General features: G+C 29.1%; 2 protein-coding genes across 2 annotated transcripts in view; one reads left to right on the plus strand and one right to left on the minus strand.

The window, feature by feature from the left end:
- Positions 1–22: 22 nt before the first annotated feature.
- Positions 23–14,351, minus strand: SH3PX1 (sorting nexin 33-like protein SH3PX1). Its single transcript, XM_015518534.2, has 12 exons — positions 13,554–14,351; positions 13,175–13,337; positions 12,567–12,728; positions 12,316–12,492; positions 6,671–6,815; positions 6,208–6,503; positions 5,242–5,359; positions 4,828–5,104; positions 4,597–4,763; positions 4,283–4,509; positions 3,791–4,102; positions 23–3,413 (listed from the first exon to the last, which is right to left on the minus strand). The coding sequence occupies exons 2-12, from the start codon at positions 13,178–13,180 to the stop codon at positions 3,258–3,260; spliced, it is 2,043 nt and encodes a 680-aa protein (XP_015374020.1). The 5' UTR covers positions 13,181–13,337; positions 13,554–14,351; the 3' UTR covers positions 23–3,257.
- A 471-nt stretch (positions 14,352–14,822) lies between these two features.
- The window catches only part of LOC107168960 (uncharacterized), a 41,537-nt gene continuing 36,341 nt past the window's right edge, over positions 14,823–20,018 (plus strand). The window contains exon 1 of the mRNA XM_015518530.2: positions 14,823–15,348. The gene's annotated coding sequence lies outside the window, so the exon portion shown is untranslated. The remainder of the gene's footprint in view (positions 15,349–20,018) is intronic.

The raw sequence follows: 20,018 nt of genomic DNA on the forward strand, positions 1-20,018 counted from the left end.
TTTGATTAATGTATTTAATCAGTTATATACTTAAAAACTTTTATTTTTTACAATTATTCATTAAAAAAAAAATAAAAATTACAATGGTTGCAGAAATATCAATTTGATTTACCATTTAAAATTTACAAATTTGAAAACTTGTCTTGATCTAAAACTTACAGTGGTTTGTTTTTAAGATTAAATTATTGTTTTACCTTATATGCACCATTGAAATTGGGTAAATGTATATTAAAATTTAATAGAATTGTGTTACAATTATGCACTAGTCATATTATAGCTATTAATGTTACCTATACTAATAATTGATAACAGCCAATTAGATTCTGTTCAAAAGAGTTCAGACAATTAAATGAATATATTGTTTTATCAGGAATAACTGGTATATTGTTTTCCTCAAAAAATTGTATCATTAAGATTTAATTTCATATAAGTATATAAATATATTTTAATTCAATATTATAGCTATAGTTATTATATTATACATAAATTATTATTGAATACATGTATGTAGTATAAAAATAGAATTATCAGGGAATTGTATTTTGGTTTCTATTATAAACTTAATACAATCTATAGTTATAAGTTAAAAAAAGCTTGTGATTAATTTATGATAATATTTATGTAATATACATCCACTGCACGTCTGCACCTAAGATAAGTATAGGTAAGATTATAATCTAACATTGGTAGTATTAATATAACAGAAAAAAAAAATGTTGGTAATAACTTATGGCTATGACATATTTAACAAACTAAATACATATAAATTTAAAGTAAATTATCTAATACATACTCATACCAGATATTATACTTAAATTCAGTTAACATGCATTTAATAAACCCTTTAAGTTCCAAAGTTATATATTACAAATAAATGAAATAATTAACACCCAATCAATGGCACAAATAAATAAAAATAAAATACATTGATGAATACATATATAGCATTTATAGTATGTGATAAAAATATAATAAATATATATATATGCTTAGAATTATAATATACAAAAATATATAGATGAAACAAATACCACAATTTAAATTAGAAAATTCATACAATTAGCTTATTAATTTAAAAAAAAAAAATGGTCCCTATAACATAAAGTCTGAAGTAAAAATTATCACTTGTTAGATACAGTAAAACCTCTCTATAACGGTCCCTCCATTAAACAGAATACTCCGTATAACGAAAAATGTCAATAGTTCCAGTGCAAATAGTATATATTGTAATTTCTACCTCTCTGTAACAGAAAACTCTTTGTATCGGAAAAATGTTTGGTCCCATGCGATTCCATTTAAGAGTGGTTTCACTTTATTATCAATAATAATTAATAGAAATATATAGTTAACATTAAAATTATAGTATCAAAAATTACATATTCTTTTAGGCATCACATTTAAACAAAATTTGGTTTTTATAACAAAACGTGATAATTTGAGTACAATATAAAAATATTTGGTGTACATTTCAGATCTTCATAACGAATTATTATAAATTTCATCTGATAAAATTGAGTTTTACAGAGGAATTAAGGGGACTGCAGCCAAAATAAATAATTATGTAAAACATATAAAAAGTTAGACTTGAAATCTTAAACTAATCTTCTAAAGAATGGCTAAAGTCATTTATCATTATTACAAAAAATAATGGCTTACTTATACATTAAATACCAACATTTTTGTTTCTTTAAATTGTCAATATTTTACTGAAGAATTTGAATAAATAAAACATCCTCAGCCATTTCTTAACTAGTATAATAACTCAGTTATATCCATTTTCAAAATTAATATCTGCCAGATCTAAATCTTAATTTTTTTTCTAACTATTTAATCTTATAGCCACATTTTTTAAATTGAAAAAGTTTATTTAATTTAATATCATTGTCAATGCCGCCAGTGACCAGTCAAAATATCACCAATTAAAATTATTTATGGTACAAAATATCTCTGTTTAAAAATATTTCCCATGAAAATATTTTAATAATGTGTTATTATTAATATTACAAGTACAGAAAAAATTATTTATTATACAATCAAATGTATTTATAATACAGTGAGAAAACAGAAAGTAATTCACATACAATAAAAATTTATCACAAAAAATATTTTTTACTTACAATTCAAAGTTGTGGAGATTCATATATTATAAAATTGTATGTAATAAAACTTAAATAAATAATTATAAATTCCAATCAAGATATAGTATATATATATATATATATCACTTCAGACATCAGTATTATGGTAAATATATAATTATATTTTGTACCTACTTTCAATAATTATTGTTATAAAAACATTAAAATTATTAAAATATTTTCTTAGGAGTATTTCTATTAGATATATTTTCAAACGGAGACATTTAGTTTAGTACCATAGATACTTTTTACTGGAGATATTTTGACCTGAAACCAATGCCGCAGTGTCAGAAATTAATTTATAACTTATCAAGTGGTATTATGTGATCATAATATACAGATAAATTAGTCTCAAACACAGTTATGTGACTTTATTTTGCGCAATCTCACGAATCACTTTAATATCATTATATGTTAAACTGTTTAGATTAATTTCCTTAAAAGAAAACAGTCCCCTAAATACATATAAATATTATAATTTATAAAAATTTCACTAATGTTTTAAAAACCATTGAGAAACTTCTAAATCAGCTAAAATTTGTCAATTTTTGCATCCTATCATTCTCAATATCTGCAATAAAATATACAAATAAATATAATTTGAATCATTTTTTAGATATTTGAGTATGTCAAATTAGCAAATTTTATAGTAACATAAACTTAAAAAAATATTTTATACGTTGAAAACATATAAATTCGCTTTAAGTAACATTTACAATAACAATAGGCATGTGAATAGTAGTATAGTAATAAGCATAGTAATATAATTAATGCACGGTAATAAATTGAAAAAAATCACTGATGGAATAACAAAAAAAATAATAACCAATTATTATCATAAACAATTAAGACTAAAATGTTTCAACGGTAAAAGTACTAGTTAGGGGTTATTGTGTGAAATCTCCCTAAAATATCATCAGTATGTTTAATAAGTTGACAATATTATTTTTTAGGTGGTATTAATGTGATACTGACAACAATAGATAATTTTTTTTTTAAATTAATCATACGACACCTAATATAATATGGGCATGTGTTACACATAAGCATTAAAAAGTTTTAAAAACAAATGCATTCTAGTTATATACCATATTTTATGCTACCCATTTCAATAAATAACTACTGATTAGAATAATATTGATGTTGATAAGAGGCATTATCATCAATTATTCCTTGATTGTAATGTTGTTGCTCATAATGATGATCTATTCCTATAGAGTCTTCATCACCATTATCAGGGTACATGTGTAAAACGTTTTCTAAATTGTCAGCAATCTGAAAAATATTTGAATATTATTAATATTTAAGAAAGTATCAGAGTGGATCCATGATAATAATAATTCACTGATGATTATCAAAGGTTAGCGAATTACAATTAGAAAATAAAATTATTAACGAAAACATAAATAATGTTAATTATTATAAGAATTTTAATTAACACATATTTACAATCATAATTCATAGATTTAAAAAATCATTATTATTAAGCATTGCTATATTAAAGTTATAACCAAACAATAAAAGTTTAAAATAGTTTAGATTTTTTTTCAATAAATTTACCAGTATCCAACATTTATAGGTAAGGTTAGGTTACAGATTTTTTATTTCAAGTTCTAGTATATTATTAATGTTCTCATAAATGTATTACTAACTTTTCTGTAATATTCTATTTGGTTGCGTAAAAGCTGACGAACATGGCCAGACATTTGGCCAAGTACGTGATCTCGATGAAATTGATTTATCTCTGCTAATAAAGCATATGACACTATGTCGGTACGACGTTGCATCTCGCGCAGCAGCCGTCGCTGTTGTTCTGGGTCTGCAACTGCTACAGCTCCACCACCGCCAGAACCAGATAACGATGCTCCACCACCAGATCCTCCAGTTCCTTCACTACCACTGCCACCAATTGGTAAACCTTCCGAATACAGTCGTTCACATTCTTTCCGTTTTTGCACTGCACTCTATTACAATAAAAAAAGTAATTATGGCACATAGTCAAAAGTTGCATAGACTTTAAACAATATCATCAATAAATAGTAGTTTAATCCATAATAATCGAAAAATAACAATAAGTAAAGTAAAATATGTTACCACTAGTCTTAACATAAACATATACTACCAAACACAAGTCTGCAAAATACCTTGTGTACAGCTAGTATATCAGGGAATGCGCCTGCAACACCACGGTACACATGTAGCATATCAGCAAATGAGTCCCATCCTACAACGGGTAGCTCGTCCATCAGCCGTCCACCCATTTCATTGTACACATCACCAGTTTTCTTCAATGCAGTCATCAGCTGCCGAGTAGTTAGACTTATCACGTTTCCATTACCACTAGTGTCTCCTATTGATGAAGTTGATGCTCCTATAATATTAATTATTTATGAAAAAAATAATAAGATAGCATAATATTAGGGTATCAACAGGTTATTAATCAAATAGTGCTTCTTACCACTATATGCATGACCCAGCATATAAAATGACTGGCCTAATCGTTGAGCATCACGTTTATAACATGTTTGCATACGTTTTGATTGTTCTGCAACCGTCTGTGCCATATTTTTTAACGCTCCCTCTAATCCGCCCACGAATCTCTGAAAGCCGTCTACTTCACGGTCTCTTTAAAAGTCAAAAGATAAAAATAATAAATAAATAATTAGAAGTAACTTTTTAACATACATACAAAATTGCTGGGTTGATAGGTGGAGGGGGGTCACTACTACCATCTGCAGACACTACTCTAATTACAAAAAATACATTGGCCCCAGTGAGCGTCTCAGCACTAGTGTTCCGTGATTCAGCCTTCCGCTTTCCCGTCTTCCAGCGTTTCTCGTCTGTACATGTGATGAAGTGGTGCCGCCATACCCAACCTCGTGACAGTACGGGATGTCGGCAAACTGCATCTACGAACGCCTGTAATTGCTGTTTACGTCGTTCAATGAATTGTTCTTCATACCGACCTAAGTGTAATTAGTAATTTTGTTAAAAATGCATAATATTATTTTTGGTTTGAAAAATATTATTTATTAATGACTATAGCATATGGCATATATACAAAGCAAATCAACAAGTAGGTCTACTAATTGATACTTCTAACCTGAAATTTGTTTATCTGGTAATGGTGGTATTGGCACTAGACAGCAGTATTTTTCCAACAACCGTTCATGTAACCAGTCAAAGTGCTTGTACCTCCTGGATACTTGAATATTGTTAAACTATAACATAGAAACCAAACAGAAATAAAATATATGTACATAATACTTATATGATTTAAGTAATTCAGAGAGATGCAGTTGATAAAATGTATGTACAAAAAACTAAACTTTCTTGGTTTTAACTTCAAGGGATATTGTGAATACTCAGTTATTTTAAACACATAACATAGTAAAATATATTTTTATTGTACCAATAATTGTTTTAAAACAAATATGAAAGAATATTTATTATGGCAATATAGAAGTTTTATATCAACAAAAACTTTGCAAATCTACTTTAAAAGTATATAAATTATTTTATACAAATTGTAAAATTTTTAGGATTTCACATTACAGGATGGTGAGATAAGAATATAAATATCCTGAATTTAAGAATTTACAGAAAATAAGTTTAAAAATAATATGCATATAATTGTTTAAAAATATATATAAAACTACCTTGTTTTGAATAACTCTAACTATAATTTTATCATATAGTAGGTGATACAAATACCATTAAAACTCATTTAAGAGTAGTATTAATAAAAATTTATAATTTTTATTAAATAGTGAAAAGTTATCATGGTAAATATTTTACAAGTTTTTAATGGAGCAATTATAGATCAGTTAACAGTCATAAAACATTTATTTAGCTAATAGTAGCTTAAACATGATTTAATGACTAATTTTTGGTGCATTAAATTTTATTGAACCATTAAATTAATACATTTTTTCATGTAACATAGCAAAAAAGTATTTTTTTATACCTGATTATACCATTATTAATACTATATGCTGTTAAGGATGGAACTGCACAAAAGATGCAAATAGGTTAGATAAATTAAAAAATTAGTAGAATATAAACATACCGTTGGAGTTAATTGGTATGCAATAAATGATTTCAAGCCTTTGAGTTTAGATTCCTTCTTTGGAGATGCCACCACACACTGGTATCCCTGTGGTTCATCATCAGGGTCTCGGCACCATTCAACATCCACTGCCATAGGACCACCACCAGTACCACCACGTACAACAATTGTTATGTTTTCTGTATCGGGTAAGTGGATGGGCGGCTGGATGGCACCCATTATATATGATGCGTCACCACCACCTACTAACTTAGAAAACCTAGAACTGCTACTACCAGTTGTTGCAGCTGTCTTGCCTTTAAAAAATATACCAAATTTTATAATTATTATTTCACTATATTATTTTATATTAGACTTTTTTTTCTTTGTAGTTAATTGTTTTTGATAAATTGTGGATAAATTATCAAAAATCTAATGATACATTCATTAAAATAAATGTACCAAAATTAGTAATTCTAGGTACCTGTAGTTTTTCTTGACGATGTTGTCTTTGTTCCTATACCTGGATACTGAATAGTTGGAGGTATAACAGCAGAAGAAGCCACGGTACTGCCACCACCATATTCAGAATCGTCATCCCATTCATCATCATAATAATCATCAGGTGACTGTAAACACAATTAATTTACCACTAAAAATTAGTTATCTCAGACATGTTTGATAATTGGATATTTGCAAATTTATCAGTTTAGAAGAAAAACTATATATGTATTATGTATACATTTAAATACATCACACAAATATTATAATTAATTAACCATTAAATAATGTAGGTAATCTTGATTTGAATCAAGAACAATAAAGCTTAGTTTAAATTTAAGTATATTAGGTAGGTAGGTATAGCGAAATCTTTTATATTCATTTAGTATTAGATGTACAAATTATATTACATTCCTTTAAAATTTAATGAAAAAAATTATTATTTTACAAAACATAATGAATTTTTTAAACTATAAATTAATATTCAAATAACATAGGCAAAATGGAAAGTTAGTCGTTTTGTTAAAAGACTAAGATCTTTACAATGGGGTGGCCCGTTTGCTAACTACTTATAATTTTTTTTAAACAACCTACTGTTCTTAAGGCTTATCGCATACAAACTAACTGCAGCAGTTAGGCCATTTACAAACTTCAATTATTTTATAGTAATAACCATTTTAACTATTTTATTTTAAGGATAATAAATAACTTGTTCGATAAATGATCATAATATAATTGTTAATAAGTTATAGACGGAAAAATAATGTTTAACAAATCAGTACACGATTTGATACACGCGGTTAAACAGAAAATATTCTACAAACAACCAAAACAGAATTTCATGAAGAAGTACCAAGAATAATAATAACGTTAAGATAAAAAACATTCAACATTTGGAAGGTAAAGTTATCAAAAATGTTCTTGCAAAACAAATCAGGGACGGCGCGAGGGGGGGGGCAATCGGGGCAGTTGCATCGGGCCCCGTGATTTTAAAATTATAATCTAGGCCCCGCAGTTCTTAAATGATATATTATACTGTTCAGAGATTAGTTAGTTTGGATAATATGTAATGTGACTGTTATTTATTTTGCCGGGGGCCCCGCAAATCCTAGCGTCATTCCTGAAACGGTACCCGCCGTTTTTCCCGAATTGAAATTCCCGGACACCTTTTTTCCGACAGTTATTGTTCCCGAAATAAAAAATTTAGTTATTACTGGTGTATTTTCTATGTATTTCTATCTATTTTATACCTATATAAGATAAAGATAGTATTTACGAAAAAGTACGGGTATTTTACCTTTATCGCAATTTACCATCGTTACAACGACATACATATGTATAATATACATGTACTATAACTATCTTTGCCACACGAGCATTTAATTTGATTTTTATTTTACACCCATATTATCGCGCGCTTGTGATACTATTGTTATGATTAGTATCGCTCGTATATCGTTGTAATCGAAAAGTCTCGTTATTCGCGTACTATAAGTTGTGGTTATACTTTCGTTTTAATTTTCAGTGCGTTATATTGTATAAGCTTTTTTAAATTATTAAATATTAAACATTAGGTACACTACAGGATTTATTATATTATTATTAACTTTACCAATTCTTTTTTATATTTTATACGTATTATAATTTATCGATTTAAAAATATTATACATTAGGTACATTACAGGATTTATTATGTTATTATTAATTTTACTAATTCATCATTATATTTTATACGTATTATAATTTATATTCGGAAAAAAAGGTTTCGGGTTTTCGAATTTTTGGGTATAATACCATTCGGGAATTTTGATTCGGGCAAAAACAAATAGATCTATTTGTCAGAAAAATAATGTAATGTGTGCTGTGTACATCACAATGCCAAGAAAAGCTCTCATGTAATAAAGTAATTATTTAACATATTTAATATTTTAATGTAATATTTTGCATATTTTCTTTTTTTGTTAATAATATAAGATAAAATTAGTAATAGGTACAATAGTCAACAACTTTAAAATAGTTTAAACTTCAGTATTTAGTTTATATGTTATAAACTTAAAGGACCATCCAACTCAAAAAATCAATTATTATTTTATTACCACAAGTAATAGAATATAGTCTAACTAAGATAATGATACTACTAAAATTCATTTGCGACTATTCGTTCGCTAGTTACGGTGGTTCTTGACATTGCGCGTGACGTCACGGATTCATTCGCCGCGGCGGCGGCCATATATAATACTCGGCAATATTTATTCATTTTTGGTTTAACCTAAAATAACTACTAATGAATTTATTATTTTTCAAATGAACAAATCAAATGTATTTAAGAGTATCTCATAATCTTTCTATTCGTATCATTATTTCACATTTTGGTTTAATCTATTAGAAAAAAATGACACTTAAAACTTAAATCAATTATTTTACGAATTTACCATACATTCATTACAGTAAACGTGTGTAATATTGTTTTGACGATCGTGCCATCGTGTACTTACAGATTTTCGAAGCCTAAACTAGCTATTTTAGTTTTAACTTAACTTGAGCTAATATTAGCTATTTTAGATCATAATAGTAACGTAAACAAAACTATGATTGGAGATAAAATGGTGTACTCTAAGCCCTTGGGGCGTTATACTATGAAAAATCGATATACATCTACAACCAATAATTGGCGTGCTGAAATAATGCAAAATGTTAAAGAAAAGTCTAAGATAAGTTTAATTTGCCAAAATCAAGATCAATTAATATCTGTACCAAAGAATATTGTATCTATTCCAAAACCAGATATAAATGAGTTGAGATCAAAAAAATATTCCAGATTTTTCAACGATAATAATTAAAAATGATTTTAAATCTTTTAAAAAAAAATATTTTTAATATTGTTAAAAATGTATTTTAATTTAAATATTATTTTAATACCTATAAAAAAGAGATTTATGTAATACTTATATCTAAATGTATTTTACAATTATATCTAAAAATATTTGAAGGATCCTATGTTTATGTATTATACTATATTATAATATTGTCTAGTTCAAAGGAGAACAGTTTAAACAAATACTAAATAAAATACATTGAACACTTTTTATATACTAAAATGTATTTTTTAAATATTATCAAAACATTCTTTATAAATTTAAAATGATGACATATAAAATGTGTTTTATTTAATTGGGTAATTTATTTCCATTTTTGAATCCAACATAAACTCCATTCATTTCTGGGTATTTCTCTCTAATAGTTTTTACAACACAGGCTGGAATAACAACTCGTACACCTGATAAGGGTAAATCTTATAAATGAATACTTTATATTATGCAATGGTATTAAAATATGGTAGATTATAATTTATTAGTTATAAACAGTTTAATATATAAAACAAAGGTATAATAATCATATTACCTTTTCCCAATGAAGACCATGAATTAATCCAATGTGTATATTGTGTGTAACAAATGTACCTCCATGAACTATTTGATAGGATTGACATACTAAGTAGTTTTTTTTTAGATTTATTATTTGTTTTTAGAATAATCTGATGACGGGTAATGTTTAGTATGTCTTCGTCTAAAACGATTTTTTTAAACAAATCACTCTCTGTTATACACTTATTTCCCGATCGTAAAGATGTAACTTTTTCAAATTCAGCACAACAAATACACTCGACATCGTTATTAAAAATACAACATTTTTCGGACGTGCACCAATTATTTATGTTAGTCACTTTTGATCGTCCATTAACATTTATTTCCAAAAGTGAATTATTTAAATATCGCGGTTGGATATCTGCTCCCAGATCATCCACTGTTGGTTCAAAATTATATGGTTGAAGGGCCATTGGAAAAAAAATATCACATTAACACTGTTAGTACCTACTTAGTACGTCTTACTACTTAATACTAAAACGAAATATAGGATATAATTATTATTATAACCATAAAGATATTTTTAACCTTAATATGATGATAATATTATATTGTTATGAAAAATAAACATCGATAAAATGATGTAAAATTAGAAATAAAATCATAGCAGTAGGTACTCTTATACCTAAGTTATGACAATGGTGTATTTTAATTTATTATAAGTTATTATTTTATTAATATTAAACCAAAATATGATATAATTTATTATACGAATAGAAAGATTATGAGATAATCTTAAATACATTTGATTAGTTCATTCGAAAAAAAATAAGTTCATTAGCAGTTATTTTACATTAAACCAAAAATGGATAAATACTGCCATGTATTATATATGGCCGCCGCCGCGGCGAATGAATCCGTGACGTCACGCGTAATGTCAAGAATCACGATAACTAGCGAACGAATAGTCACAAGCAAATTTAAGTGGTATCATTTTTTTTGTTATAGTATGCACTATACTTTGAGCCAAAGAAAATTTTATGAGTTGGATGGTCCTTTAATCAAATAAATATGTTATAATATTTCTAATGCTATTTATTTATTCCACCACCCCATGTGTGGTCTCTGTCTTACAAACATACAATATAGCAAAAACTGTTTTGTGAGGGACAACTTAACTCCTTTTGTATTTATTACAAAATCACCAAAACTTTACAACGCACAGGGAAGAACTTAATCTGTGTCGTAGCGTTTTTATTATTTGGATAACATAAAAACAATTTAAGTTATCAGTTTAAGAAAATTAGATTTTTATAATTAATTATTTAAAATAATTGATTAGTGCTATCAAAAAAAAAAAACTCAGTGACACAGACAAAGTTCTTCCCAATACATTATCAAATTTTGGTGATTACGCGATAAATACAGAGAGAGTAATGTTATCCTGCACAAGACAGTTTTTAAGTTTGTAAGACAGAGACAACACATGTAGATGTGGTGTACTCTTAAAGTGAAATAACTAAAATGGTTATTACTACATAATAATTATTAATTTAGTTCATAAATGGCCTAACTGCTCTTAGTCTGACTGCAATAAGCCTTAAAAACAGCAGGTCGTTAGAAAAAGTAATAAGTAATACACAAACAGGCTATGGCTTATGACATACAGTGTGATCACGATAAGTGGAAACACTCAATAACTATGTGTAGGCTTCATATATTTCAATTCTACTTTTTCGGCTAACTAATAAATATTATTATTTATTGTACACATTTTTAAATAATTAAACTATTTTTTTGACAGTGAATTTTGCGCATGCGCACAACAATTTTTTTTTTAAATAGCATGATCCATTTTTGACCATAAATTATTTTTTTTGGTATTTTTTAATGAATTTTAGTGATTGAATTTCTTTTCTAAGTCAAAAAATGACGGAGTATAGCAATCTGATTTCATGTTATTTGTATGGGGATAACAGATTATAAAATATGTAGTTGGTAATAATAATCTGTTATACCGTGCAAATAACATAAAATCAAATTGCTATAACTCGGTCATTTTTTGACTTAGAAAAGAAATTCAACCACCAAAATTCATCATGTAATAGTGAATACCACAGTCCAAAACCTTAAGCTAATTATATAAAGAAATCTGATTATAAAATATTTTAGAAAACATATTTCTTAATTATAAAACCACATTTTATGATAATATTATCCCCGATATTATCATTAGTTTTTGTTTGTAGGTAAAAGTACTAACCTGTTGATTTGAATATGCATTTTGTTGCTGATTGTGACTACCAGGAACTTGTGAATAAAATTCATTTTGCTGATCATCAACTTCCCATGGATCTGTTGATGGCGGTAATGGTGGCGGTGGTAAAGTTGGTGGTGGTTTACTTTCATCTGTTCTGTTAACTGCTTTGGTTTTAATTTCCTGTTAATATTTGATATGAAATCAAAAATAACAATTAATCCAATTATACAAATATAAATATGATAAAAACATGCCTCGACATATGCTGCTGGAAACAAGCCTGTGCGGCCAGATGCATTTGTTCCTTCCCACCAGCCTTCACCAACATCCTGTCGGCTTACCACCAGTGTCTCACCAGCAGTCACTGATAGTTCTGATGAACCGGGTTCACCCACAAAATCATACAACACTAAAACCTAGGTACAACAATTTGTATTTTTAGTCAAACATTTAGGGCAAATAGCTACACCTATGTAATGAATTAAAAAGTTAGTGAATAACAACCGAATTATCTTAATTGACTACCAAAAATTCAAGTGATATTCTTCTTTATAAATCACAAAGAACATATAATATGTGTAGACTAAATTAACAGAAGAGGCAAGTTGTATTATAATTGTATTACATAATTTAAATGAGCTATTTTATAGGTAGGTAATTGTTCATATTGTGTTTTTATACAATACATCATGTCTGTTTTATGTTGTATTAATTATTTTTTGACAATTTTGTGCGGTAAAATGTCATAAAATAAGATAAAAAATAAAAGATAAATCTTAAATGCCTCTCATATTGTCAGCTTATGCATATGTATATGAATTCATAAATCAATAGTATATATAATCAAACACAAACACAATACCTTCATCCTAGGAGTAATGATCGTAGTGTAGGAGATGTGCGTAGATGCTACTGAACTGATGATAAAAAGCTTTAGGCTACTGCACTTGCTCGCCAACTTAAGACATCATGGGTTCAATCATGATGTTAGCTGTTGACGCCATTGAGGTGGTGTGGCTTAGTAGCTAGTAACACATGCACATAGACAATATAATTAGATTTTATATAACGTACAGAAAATGTTATTGTGAAGTACTTGAACGTGCTAACACGGACAAGCATACGAATATAATATTTGACATTCACAAGCATACACGTACTGTCGTCGTCTTGAGTAAATTACTAGGTTACAGACTAACATTTAACGACTTTGCCGGGAGGGTGAGAAAAAAAACACTCACCTATATTGTGTCCTCCCCAAGTGCTTATTTTTAGCGGACCACAAATTCCATGGACCAAAATGACGTACGATTCTTCTTCTTATAGCTTTCTCCCCGCTGTGGAACCACGAAGGCTTGTCCTGCGTCGGCGGCTAAAAAAATGCACGCACGCCAAACGAAGGGGGAGCTCACACGCAGAGATCGATCAGTGGCGGAGGCGGGTCCGGCGGTGGTCTGCGAGGACGCGGATATCAAAACAATTTGGCCATCGACTGCCCGGTCCGAGTCTCCAATAAATGCGGAAACAACAACGGCGCAATTACGAGTGCGTGTAAACAATTAATTTCTAGTCGATGAAGCGGCGGAGGAGTATCAAAAGCTTACAATATACACAAACGAACCACGAAAGTCGATCCAATTGGTCGTCGCCGTGCGTGTGCGTGTGTGGGCGCGGGCGTTGTATAATCCGACGAACAATTATTAATTCTATATCGCACAATGCATTCCCCAATTAACATAACAGTAACGATGGTGATAATAAAAAATGATGATTTGCTACGAATATGACCGTAACAGTTATGGAAATGTATGGTCACTATTGTTCTATTGCCTGTTTGTTGTTGCGCTTTGCGTTGATAACGTTCGCCGCCACTGACGTTATCTCAACGTCGCGGGATCCGCAGACGAGGGGGCGGACGATCGCAATGACGGTTTTGTCGTCGGAATCCGTCACGGTCGCATCGGACCGATGACCCCGGCGATAACGTAATTAGTCATAAGTAATAACGTGATGTTAGTTCGGGAAGGAATAACGCAATATTCGAGGAACAACAACAAAGTTGTTGTTATTACTCCGGAACGATAAGGACGGGCCAACGACACGACGATATCATATTGATAACGTGGTGAACAGTTGTCGTGTCGACCGACGACAATCGTTCCCATTGACACAGGTCAGCTGCAGGCTGCGCGGTCACAGGGCACCAGCGCCACCAGCAGAGCAGGCTATCGAAGCTACTATCAACAATATGTGACAATATTATTCACTTTTTACGATAGAACGTAAACATAACATATCACATAAATATAGATTGTGTGACGGCGTCAGATTATAAATCGTGTAACACTGCGCATAGGTGTTATTCACTAGATCAGTGCACCGGCCGTGCGTATTCTGTGTTAAGTTGTAGTTGTGGGTGCCCGCGCGACGTTATCGCGTTGTAAACAAAGGGAAGCCGGCTCAACACAGTGTCGTCTGCCAGTGGACGGTGGTTTGGTGGGGGTTGAGTGGGGGCGGGGGCGAAGTCGTCCGCCGGCAAACGTCCAGACAACTGGAAAACGGAGTGCGCGGATCGCGGGGTATCGTAGCCGCAGATCTACCATCGACTCCTCCGCGTCCTGCGACGTCGAAACGTCGACATCAGATCTTGCGACGGTGATTCCTATCGTATCATCGGCGCCGCGCACGTATTCAGGGGCGAGTATGTCCACGCGAATCTGAAAACGGTCTAAGCTGCTAGAGTCCTAGTTGCGCTTTGTTTCTCACGCCGTTGACTTCGCGGTCAGTGCCGTTCTTGTCCCTGACCACTGTAAGTTGCACGCGTCTCGTAATTAACGCCTAACGAAGCATATCCACTGCAGAACATCGTCGACGTAACCCGAAATTTACATCCGCGTTAAATAGTACCTAGCCACTGTATCTGTGACGTTGGACGTTTCGCTGACCCATGCTCTCTATCGTCGGACTGCAATAACAGAACAAGACCAACAGACTTTGTAACAAGCTTCCTATTTGTGCGATTTTTAGAACTTAGTGGTAAGTTCTAACTATTTAAATTTAGATGTGCTTACAGTGCAATTAATAAAGATAGTTAACTACCTAACAGGCATTTTTCAACTATAGGTTTTACCAAGGGTTTTGGTAATTAGGTACCGTTTTTTATTTTACTCAAACCTTTACAAACATTTATTTTGCAATCTTTATGGGAATAATCTTACGACTCCTCCACGGTCTACCATCAGTTTTAACATCCTATTTTTTCGTAACTAAAATTCCACACACAGCAGTCAGCACTTTGCTACATACATTAATTGTAATGTAAAAATTAACTCAATGTTACAATAATACTAGATAAGTTACAACAATAATTATCAATTCACATAACTGTCAATAGGGAACAGAAAAAATATGAATGTATTCGTCAATAATTATCGTAACAACACTAGGAAAATAATTTTTAAATAGATCATGCTCGAGATTATGTCTGTCAATCAAGTAGCTAATCAATTTTTCTACTACAAATGTATATTAAAAGACAAAATTTCAACATAAATTAAAGAAGTTTATTTTTATGAAAATTGATCATCCTGAAACACTTAATTGAGACACTAGGACTCTAAACTCTAAATTGAGACCTATTGTAACCCTAAGTTTTAGGTACACTCTGTCTCAAAAAAGTATAATAAGTTAGTCAACTGATTTACGTCCACATGTATCTCCAACTAACTGCTCAGTGTAAGTGTGATCACATGGTTCTCAATCACACATTCATAATGGGAAAAAAATAATTTTTCTCCCCGTTTTTCTCTTTTGAAAAATAGTGGTGATATCGATGATGATGTCAATTCCATTAAATATGACATAAATCATAGCCTTGTATTAGTTTTTGACAAAAAATGTTCATAATGTTCTTAATTCTTACATTTAGTTCACAAAAAACTCAATGCAACTGTAACATAGACTTAAATACGTGTTTAGTTTTGAAAGTGAGTTGTAAATATTGTAAACACTCAAATGATAAATTAAGTGCCTACTTAAAAAAAAACGCCAAAAATCTATTTCAAGGTTTGAACTGTCTTTCTATAATACGATTACTGTTTGTATAACTAAAATTTTTAGTGTGTACCTTAAAAAGATTATGAAATTTGAAAACAAAACTTATTTGCATTTCCTTTTAATCTTTAGGTAATTTTTACAATTTTAGCATATTTCTTATGTTTTTAAAAATAATTATTCACCTAAATAATTTTACTGATATTTTAGAGAACTTAATTATTGATACCAGTTTATAATTAAATATTTTACTTACCTACCTATATGGCTATATCAGTGCTCGAATTGGGAAAAATCAAGTAGGGATGTTAAATCCAAAGATTTAAAAACTGTGATCCAATTGCACAATTACTTAACTCAGACCCATGAGCAGCTATGCCTCCCACTACCAATCTTCCCGCCATTTGCCAACCTTACCTACTTCTATAATATATTTTATTTTATTACTATTCGGCTACACAGATATTTTAATTCCAATTATAAATTATAATATATTTTGATCACATACTAGTCCACAAATGTGTACAAAACATTATAGGAAAAGAACAGAGCGATATTATAATTAAATGATAAGCAAATTATAAAAATAAAATATAGGACCATAGAAATTATAATAAATGAATAAACTAATATCAAAAATAATTTTTAACGTAAAAATTGCAAAATTTGTTATTGTTTTATACCTATGGGGTTATATACTTAACGTAAATTGAAATCCACATTTTCATAAAAATTATTTTGAACTTAACTTTGTGCCGTCCCCCTGTTCCAGAGAAAAAATAATGTTGGGGTTTGCAAAACAAAAAAAATAGTTGGGGAGTTCTGTCCTGCACCACTCCTCAAAATTCAAGCATTGGGCTATATCAGATTTATAATTCAAATTGTTTACATACAAATTGAAAAGACAATTATTTTAGCATTTGTAACCACATAAGTTTATTCATGAATTTATTAACTTTAATTTTTATGCAATTGAGTAATTTAATAGGTATTTATTATAAATCCCCAAAATTTGGAGATAATTTTATTTATGATGATTAATAGGTGATGCTCTATATGCTCTATACATGGACATGTGATAAATATTTCAAATTTTATAAATTTTATAAATTAAATCTATACTTATGTAATAAGGTTTATCAGTTGTAGCTAACTTTAATTCAGAAATAAACATTATGATTAATAGTACTGCAATCAACTTTACTATCTCAATTTTCTTCATTTTTAATTTATTTTTATACCTAACTTATTTATATTTTTCCTTTTATAAAGTATTTATATTGAATTTATTTCTTTATTCATAAATTTAAATTATAAATTTATAAATAAAGCAAAGATGTTGGTAGTTAATTTTACTCTAATTGAGTTATTATTCATTTTCATGGAACATTAATTAATGAATTGAATTATTTCTATATACATATATATTACACAAAAATCATTCAGAGTTTGAAAATTAATTTTAACAAATTATGTAAATTTAGGTACAACAATTTTAATAAATAAAAATAGTAATTAAAATTAATAGAATCCCTCGTTGAATCCCAAACAGTCAGTTGTAATGGGTATACTTATGAAACTAATGAAATTAAAGCATGGTTGCCTGCAATAACTATTTTGTGTTAGCTTATGTTTTTAGAATACTGTTGATCTTGATACATATCATGTTAAGTTGAGCTTACTAAAAGATAAAAGAGATTTTAGTTCAGAAGAATCTATTTTACTGTTATTTTTAATATTATATTGACCCAGTTATATTGACCCATTACTAACCTTAAAGGTATGAATATTATCCAGAACCCTGTTTATGTTTTTTTCATATTTAAAATAGGTACTGAAAGAAGTTATGTTAATTTTAATTATCTAAAAAGCCTATGTAGGACTTTGTTTAAAGTATTATACCTTTTTAATTCGAAAATAGTTCAATTCACTCTAATATCGAATATAATAAAGTAAAATGGATTCTTTTGAACGTAATATAGGTAGTATTTAGTACAATATAATCATAGGTATGATGTTCCTTAAGAACAATGGTCTTGGTTTTAAACGAGGTTTTAAAAGATGTGAAAATGTCAAATAATTGTTTAATTGTATTTATTCTCCCTAACGCTTTTAAAAACTACTTTTAAATTATGCTGGTGTTGATAATTGAATAATTTTGATTATACCGAATGTTGATGACAAAAAAAAAATCATGTATAATTATAAATTCATTGTATTCATTGCTACACTCTGAATCAAAATTATTAATAGATGGATATCCTTTCAACTGGTACCTATATCAATTATTTTATCATACCGACCTATTTCTGTAGATTTAATAATACTAATTTTAAAAGATCCAAAAAAAATGACAACACTTAAAAAAATTAATGGATTTTGAAAATATAACAATTACAAACCAGTATGTAAATTAAGATTGAAATTATCTTCGATATTGCTTTACTTATCTGTGGTAATTACCATCATGTCTTAAGAGGATGTGATACCCGCATGGCGCATGTGTTGTCTTTGTCTTACAAGTGCCTAACAATGCAAAAACTGTTAAGCGTGAAATAGAACCACTCAGTCTGTACTGTTAGTAAAAACACCAAGAGTTACAACAATATAGAAGTTAATATTTTCTGTGTTGTAACGTCTTAATTTGTTTGATATCTTTAATAAGAAAAAAGTTATAATATTTTTAAAAATCTGATATTTTGACGTTTTTCAAACTTCAATAAATTTTGATATATTGGTCTTATTGAAAAAATAAAAATGATGTGACACAGTTAAAGTTCTTCTTTTTTTATGGTGAAGATTTTGTTTCCTAGTTATAACTGTAGACTTCTCGTTTCTTTCCCGTGCAAAACAGTTTTTGCTGTGTTACGCACTTGTAAGACGGAGACAACACATGCGGGCATCACATTCTCTTAAGACATGATGGTAACTACCACATTATTCAGTTTTATTCAATATTTATGCAATTTTTTTGTTCGAGGTACGTGATCATAGTATGTCTTCATTAGTTCATACCAATGGAAACATACTCTGTAATTGACTACGACCAAGTCAAAAAGGTGCCTATTAATAGTACTAAACTCATAAAAATCTTGCTATATTGCATAAATATCTTTGATAAAAACATTCATAACCATATTTTACACAATCAATGTTTATACTAATTTATACCTATACCAATTAATGAAATATAATGTTGATAATTATTGGTAAATATTTAATGGATGTGTAAGTACCTAATTAATAAGTCCAATCAAAATTAGGTTCATGGTTAGATTAGAGTTATTTTACTTTCATTTAATATTTTATTTGTACTTATGTATTTTATAAATATAATATTTATTTTATTTTTAAAATTTACAAGGAGACTACCCCTATGGCCCTATTTGTTTCCTTTGCAAACCCCCTTAGATTTTGCTAACCATCTCAGATATCTTATCTTAAACATTAATTATACTTAGATATTTAAAGAATATAATTTTTTTTTTTAAACTGTAGTTACCTTACCATTTATTACCTAAGCGTCCTAAGCACTAAATAAATATTTTAAAACATTTTTGTTCAGGTAATAGGGCTATATTGCTATATATATCATGTTTTTGAAAATTTATTGGAAAAAAACATTAACTTTCAATGGTAATATATTAATTTCT

This window comes from Diuraphis noxia, unplaced genomic scaffold (genome assembly GCF_037042655.1).
Source record: "Diuraphis noxia isolate RWA-SAM2 unplaced genomic scaffold, SU_Dnox_SAM2 contig0001, whole genome shotgun sequence".
In the NCBI taxonomy this organism is placed as follows: domain Eukaryota; kingdom Metazoa; phylum Arthropoda; class Insecta; order Hemiptera; family Aphididae; genus Diuraphis; species Diuraphis noxia.